Source organism: Mercurialis annua, linkage group LG8 (assembly GCF_937616625.2).
Source record: "Mercurialis annua linkage group LG8, ddMerAnnu1.2, whole genome shotgun sequence".
NCBI lineage: Eukaryota > Viridiplantae > Streptophyta > Magnoliopsida > Malpighiales > Euphorbiaceae > Mercurialis > Mercurialis annua.
The window spans coordinates 30,823,693-30,831,417 of NC_065577.1; the positions used below are offsets into that span (position 1 = coordinate 30,823,693).

The 7,725-nt window shown below is 31.4% G+C and overlaps 1 protein-coding gene across 1 annotated transcript; it reads left to right on the top strand.

Annotated features, from left to right (window-relative positions):
- The first annotated feature begins 1,992 nt into the window (after window positions 1–1,992).
- Window positions 1,993–6,897, top strand: LOC126659566 (inositol transporter 4-like). The gene is made up of 6 exons (XM_050352865.2): window positions 1,993–2,348; window positions 2,429–2,499; window positions 4,131–4,466; window positions 4,711–4,818; window positions 5,091–5,696; window positions 6,250–6,897. Exons 1-6 carry the CDS (start codon window positions 2,213–2,215, stop codon window positions 6,733–6,735), a joined length of 1,743 nt encoding a protein of 580 aa, XP_050208822.1. The 5' UTR covers window positions 1,993–2,212; the 3' UTR covers window positions 6,736–6,897.
- Window positions 6,898–7,725: the final 828 nt, after the last annotated feature.

A 7,725-nucleotide genomic window follows, 5' to 3' on the forward strand; every position in this document is an offset into this window, starting at 1 on the left:
TTATTTTGAATTAGTTAATTTTGGGTAACTAAAAATTTAAGATAGATTTATAGTGCAAGGACTCAAATGGTAAAAAAATTATAGTGTAAGGACTCAAAATTTTAATTTCATAAATTTTAACTACAACCAATCTCAGAGTCAAGCGTTTGTATCTCACTCTCTAACAGAATGGCACGGAGGGACTTAAATCAGAGACTTTTGATAGTCCAGGGACTTATTTTAAACGTTTTATAGTTTGGGGATTTAAGTTGGAAAAAAATAATAGTACAGGGACCCAAATATATGTTTGGCCATTGGCAAACTAAATACTTAAAATATATTCTAAAGTTAAGTTAATGAAATTTGAATTTCATTAAATTAAATTATCTATTAATTGATTATTTGTTTTAACATATTATATATTCTGATTTTTCAATCTCATGAAACACTTGAAGAAAAACTATAATTTGCTTACAAATTCTCCCAAACCAAAGTTATTTTTTTGGATTAATATATTATTTAATCTCTAAACTTTACCATTTTATTCCATGTGACCTCTAAACTATTTTTTTCCATTGAACCTCTTAACTATTATTTTTGTTCTATTTAATCCTTAAACTTTACCACTTTATTCCATGCGGCCTATAAACTAATGTTTTGTTCCATTGAACCTCTTAGCTATTTTATTTTTCGATTTAACCCATTAAACTAAACTATTCTATTTAACCCCTTAACTAAGTGTTTTTTCCAATGAACATCTAAACTATTTTTTACCCATTTAACCTCTGACACAATGTATTAATTTTAGAAAAGATATGAATATGTTTCTTACATTTAAAATAAAGAGCGATGTATTTTATATATTATTTAAAAATTCGTCTAAGGATTAACTACTTTAAAAATTATGAATTTTAGCGTGTTTCACGATTTAAACACAAATTTAAAAGATTCGTAATTGATTTGAAAAGTTTGAAATTGTAAAAAAACATTTGCATGTTCAAAAAGTAATATCATTTAATTATTTGATCAACTTTAAATATTTTTTATTTATTTCTGTCCTTTTATTTCTAACTTATACTATCGTCAATAATTTATGAAAATATTATTAAAAAATATATTTTTTTAAAAAACATATAACATTATATATAAATTAATTTATATGCTTTTAAGCATTTATTCTAAACATAATATGGTTGAAAGCTAAATAGTTGTATTTTTTAGGAGGTTAAACGGGTAAAAATTAAAAGTTTAAATGTGCAATAGGGAAAAAGAATAGTTAAGGGATTAAATAGAATAAAAAGTAGTTTGAGGGTTAAATAGAACAAAACAAAATAGTTAAAAGGTCTAATGGAACACAAAAATCAGTTCAGAGGTCACAAGGAACAAAATGGTAAAATTTAAGGACTAAATAGAACAAAGAAAATAGTTAAGAGGTCCAATAGAATAACAAATTAGTTTAGAAGTCGCATGAAATAAAGTGGTAAAGTTTAAGGGTTAAATAATGTATTAAGTCAATTTTTTTTTCTAAAGATTAGATTGTGTACTGTAGACATTCTTTTAAGGGAAAAAGGTTATTTAAGCCCCTAAGGTTTGTCTTTAGAATTAAGTAAGCCCTCAACGTCCGAAAAGGTTTAAATATGCCCCTAACGTCTTAAAATGTTGACAAACAGGCCTCTAACGTATCATTTATGCGTCAAAATTAGGAGCCTGGTTGTCAATATTTTAAGACGTTAGGGGCATATTTGAACCTTTTCGGACGTTGAGAGCTTATTTAATCCTAAAACCAAATCTTAGGGGTATATATGACCCTTTTCCCTTCTTTTAAAAGGGTAGCTAATTAATGATACACCAGCTCAGGTCAACCTTGATTTAATGTGTAAACATAAATGAATTTTTCAAAAGAGAAAATAGGGATTCTGTAAACAGTATTTGAATCCGTTTCTCATAAATAATACTTATCCAAAAACAACACTTACAGTCACAGTCACAGTCACACTCCTACAAAAATGCTTATTTCAAAATAACGTTGTTTAAATACACATGACATGGTGTAAAATATTAACTTCTTTTCTTACAGTAGTAAATGTTTTAGTGATTTTCACTATCCAAAATTTGTTGTGTTCCTGGTTTGTATTAATGCAGTGTGGCCCTAAAGCCATTCGAAGTGGTTATTATATTTGTATATATTTGATTTAATCTGTGTTCTTAAGAGGATTAATTTAATTAAAAAAAGATGGTGGAAGGGATTGTTGCAAAAACAGACAAGGCAGAATTGAAAGAATGCTGGAAAATGATATGGAAAAATCCTTACATTATGAGACTTGCACTCTCCGCTGGAATTGGCGGATTTTTGTTCGGTTATGATACAGGTTTGATTTTATTTATTTTTCAATTTCGTACCGAGTCTTTCGATCTTGTTTTAATAATCTGATTGGTATTCTGAATTTAGCTAATATATCCGGGGCTCTGCTTTACATTCGAGACGACTATGAATCGGTTAACAAGAGTACATGGCTACAGGTTAGTTTCTGCTTCACTCATTCTCAATTTGTTTTTATTTTTTCCAACGAGAAAGTTTAAAAGGGGGACTGAATTGTACAAAAGACAAACTTAAAGAGGCTAATTGTACAAAAATAAAAATTTAAAAATTGAAAAGTTCTAAAATAAAATAATTTGGTGGGCGGTTGCCCCTCGTCTCAAAGGGCTGGTTTCACCCTTGAATAAAATTAAAATAATTCACTCTGGATAAGTCTAGTATGAATTCAGCTATTGATTGGTTATTATTGTTCATATTCTTTTAGATCAGAATCTGAGATTTCTTATTCGGGTTAATTGATACTATAATTATTACTCCCTCCGTCCCAAATTGATAGGCAGTTTAGGACAGACACAAATCTTAAAAAATTGTACTTATCAAGATAAAATGAGTACATGTATATTTTTCATAGTTTTTGAATAAAATTTCTTTCTTAGTCAATTTTGGTCTAGATCTAGAAATTATTTTATACCATAGTATTTTAATTGAGATTAGATCTAATCTAATCGAAATTAAGAGTAGTTCTTTTCATCTTTGGAGATGAAATTGTTTTTTGCGGTGCAAACGACTTAGATCTCTGAAACAATTATAGGCAGCATCTTACGACGGATTTCATCAAGTACATGTATGTTTTGTGTCAATATCGATATTGTTGTTAATCTTCAAGAGAAAAGATGTATCATAGAAAATGTGATCAGTCGTGCATTCGAAATTAGATTTCCTTAGAACGTTCAATAAATCTAGATTTTATTATTAGATCTAGTTTTAGTCTACAAATTTGGGTGACCCTTGATGGTTAGTTTAGCCCTAGTCGATGACTGTATTTTTACAGCTCTCATCATCTTTTCTAGAATAGTTGACTCAGTATGTTGAGAAACCGTTCATGTAATTTTCGTTATTATTAATGAAAATTTTAGCCTTTGTTAAAAAAAAAAGATAAAATGAGTAAATTTATAAACAAATACCACACTTACCCTCATTTATTATAATAACAATTTTGTCTTTTAACATCTTTTGTGTTAGTTTCAATGCATTCAACTATAATTAATGAGGGTATATATGACAATTAGTCATTCAAGCAATAAATTACTGTCTATAATTTGGGACAAAGAAAATGCAATAGTGCGTATCAATTTGGGACGGAGGGAGTAGTTAGTAGCTTACTATCTTTTTCTAATGTATCAAATTGGTAGTCTGAATTTAGTATTTTAAATACATTAAAATCTATTTAAGTTTATGATTGTACTTTTGATTGTATATCTAGGGATGTTCAAAAGAAGAACTAAATCGAAAAATAGAATAGAATTGATAAATTTATTTGTGTGCTTGTCCAAATTTTGATTATTGTATTTAGAAATCACGGTGGATATTATAGTAATGATATGGGTATAAAGAGAAATATCTACAGAAAATACAAAATAAATTGGATTTGAATGTCAAAAAACTTCAATTTTTTGATTTAATATGGAAGTAAAAAAATTCTAGCTCAATTTTGGTGTAAATTTAACCAAAAACTAAATAATAGATAAATTGGACAAAATCTTGATTCCTTTACTAATTACAATAAACATTTTCTTGTAAATTTTAGATTAATTGTTGAAATTGAAATGAGCAGGAGACAATAGTGAGCACAACAGTACTAGGAGCTATAATAGGAGCAGCATGTGGAGGTTACATGAACGATAGAATTGGGAGGAAGAAGTCTATTTTATTAGCCGATATCATATTCTTCATGGGAGCAATGGTGATGGCCATTGCTCCAAATCCGGGCGTTATAATCGTCGGCAGAATACTTGTCGGTTTTGGAGTCGGAATTGCATCAGTAACTTCACCTCTTTACATTTCCGAAACTTCGCATGCCAAAATTCGAGGCGCTCTTGTTAGCATTAACGGTTTGCTGCTTACTGGCGGTCAATTTCTGGCTTACCTAATTAATCTTGCTTTTACAAGGGTACGTAATAATTAATGTTTTCTCTTATGTTAACGACACGTTATTATGCGAGTTTAAAACGAGAACTATGTGTCCGAAATAGCTTCAAATAGAAAGCTGGATATATTTGTCTCAGTTTTCGAAATTGGTGGACCAAAATGTTTTTATTAATTTTTAAGTGATATATTTAATAAAATGTTTAAAATATAATTTCTTTGAATGTATGAATTTGATTTTGTAAGTTTGAAGAATTGTGCACATATAGGCCCCTGGAACTTGGCGTTGGATGCTTGGGGTGGCTGGCATTCCTGCTCTGCTACAGCTTTTTCTCATGCTATCACTTCCGGAGTCCCCGAGATGGCTCTATAGAAAGGTTATAATCAGTTCATACCTATTAAATTAGTGTGTTATGGTGTCCGCGTTGAGTCTCTGAGTCGGGATGTTTAATCAGAAGCGTAAAGAAACCGAACCAAACTACATAATCGAATCAAAATAACAAAATTCTGTTCGGTTTGGTTTGGCATGATAAAAATATTATTTTCAATTCTTGAAGTACCAGCCAAGTATTTAACCCTTTGACCGGTAGTGTCTCATTCCCAAAATCATATCATGAAGTGCTGACAAATTATTCGGTACGTTCCGCAGAAAAATGTAGATGAAGCGAGAAAAATCTTGGCGAAAATATACCCTTCGGACGAAGTTGATAAGGAGATGGCCGCCTTAGCTGCATCAATCGAAGCTGAAAAAGCAGACGAAGCATTTACGGGTGAGGACATGATCTCTAAAGTTCGAGGCGCATTTAAAAACACAGTAGTTCGCAGGGGACTTTACGCAGGTATCGCAGTACAAGTTGCTCAACAATTTGTGGGTATCAACACAATTATGTACTATGCTCCAACCATCGTACAATTCGCTGGATTCGCTTCGAAAACAATGGCGTTATCTCTTTCGCTAATTACTTCGGGATTAAATGCGTTGGGCACTATTATTAGTATGGGCTTTGTTGACAGATTTGGAAGGAGGAAGTTGATGATATTTTCTATGATTGGGATTATTGTTTTCCTTGTGGCTACTTCTGTTGTGTTCATTGAAGCTTCGAATCATGCCCCGAAAATTAGCTCTTTAGAGTCTGCACATTTTGGTGCAAATTCAACTTGTCCGGCGTATGTTTCGGCCTCTGATGCATCAAAATGGAACTGCATGTCCTGTTTAAAAGTGCATTGTGGTTTCTGTTCCAATTCTGCAAGCATTGTAAGTTCATTCAATTCTTTCACTAATATTAACTTGAGCTTGAGAAATCAAATTAGAAATTTCATATTTAGAGTGATTTCTGAAGTATTTCAATGATTTAGGGGGTACAATATTGATTACAAAAACATATATTTTCACAAACTTTGTCTACCACATTGATATGTGCATAGTCTATTAAATGCTCACACATCACTTGTAATTTTGAAATTTTTAATTAACTATATTACTCTACTAACATCATTTAATGATGCATTAACATTTCATAGGCTCTTACTACGAATAACATGGAAAATATAAATAAAAATCGGCAATACTCTAATTTCTTTTGTTCAATCTGGCTCAATTTTAAGCGGATAAATACAAACACACATGTCTAAATATGTATCTTAAAATGATATGACATAATGGTCGTATTGGATGATTTTTTTATAAATATTTACCCTAAATTTGAAATTACTTTATCGAAAAATTTCTAACCTGTGTTTTCTAAATTAGGAAAAAGCCACATTATTTTATTTGAATTATGATAATTTACTTGTTTGATGTGAATCAGTATCATCCTGGAGCTTGTATGGCATCAACAAAGGGTTTAAGAAGTGCATGTGGGGAACAACATAGAGTGTTTTTTGAGCAAGGTTGCCCAAGTAGATTCGGAGTTCTAGCAGTTATACTCCTCGCACTATACATAATCTTTTACGCATTCGGTATGGGCACCGTACCATGGATAGTCAACTCCGAAATATACCCGTTACGATATAGAGGCATCGGTGGAGGAATTGCTGCGGTATCAAATTGGGTGTCGAATTTGATTGTCAGCCAATCTTATTTAACTCTCATCGAACATCTAGGCGCCGGAGGCACGTTTTCGCTGTTTGCCGGAGTTTCTTGCATTAGTCTCGGGTTCATTTATCGATTTGTTCCCGAAACTAGAGGACTTAAGTTTGAAGAAGTTGAGAAGATGCTTGAGAAAGGGTACAAGCCAAGAATGTGGTGCTGGGGTAGAAAGCATGAACAAGAGAACAGTGTTGATTCTGTGTAATCTGATTATGGGGGTTTATTATATTTATTGCATAAGAAATGCTAACGATATCAATGAAGGATTTAAGTATCAATTTACCCCTTACCTTGCATCCAATTAATTGTTAACGCTAAATTCATTTTAATTAGTTAATTCTAGAAATTTGTCAATTTTTATCGATTAGACTGAATGTATTAGTTTTGAAATTAACAACTTAAGTGGCAATATGCCCGCTAAACTTGTAAGTAAAGGGCAATTAACACATAAATTAATTTGGTGGGCAAATTAGTACATGAACTTGGTGATTATGGGCAATTCGCCCCATTTTGGCAATTTGCCCCTTTAATTTGTAAGTTAATTGTATCTTAAATCGGCAATTTGCCCCCTAAACTTGTAAGTTAATTTGCCAAAATGGGCTAATTGCCCATAATCACCAAGTTCGTGTATTGATTTGCCAACAAAGTTAATTTATGTGTTAATTACCCATTGCTTACAAGTTGAAGGGACAAATTACTACTTAAGTCTGAAATTAACTATAGAAGACTGATCAACCAAAAAAATATATTTTAATTGATCAAAATTTGGACAAATTGAAATAATTAAGAAGAAATTGCAGTATGTGCCTCATTTTTCATAAAATTATATGTTAGTAACTTAAAAAAAATTCAGTACAAAAATTCTCCAATTAATTCTTCAACTTTTCATTTATACCTCAAAAAGTCTATCTTACCCTTAAACAAGAGTTAATGAATAAGGGATTAGCTGGCAATTGGAATAAACAAGTCTGACCGTTTGGGAATGATCTTATCGGCCATGAGTGGTCGGTCCAACCGGCGGATGGTGGTCAATCGCCGGAGGACGGTCAATGGTGGTCGGTCAACTACAGTCAGTCAATGGCTAATTCTAGTGGTCAATATTAAAATAATTAAATAAAATATCATTTTTAATTACCATTTTGCTCTTAGTGGGGTTTATGCTCTTCACTGGCTTTTTTTTTGAAGGAAAAGACTT

Coding starts and splice junctions, on each gene's coding strand:
- LOC126659566 (XM_050352865.2), top strand. CDS start 2,213: ATGGTGGAAGGGATTGTTGCAAAAACAGACAAGGCAGAATTGAAAGAA. Junction 2,349..2,428: donor TTTGTTCGGTTATGATACAG/GTTTGATTTTAT, acceptor TTCTGAATTTAG/CTAATATATCCGGGGCTCTG. Junction 4,819..5,090: donor CGAGATGGCTCTATAGAAAG/GTTATAATCAGT, acceptor TACGTTCCGCAG/AAAAATGTAGATGAAGCGAG.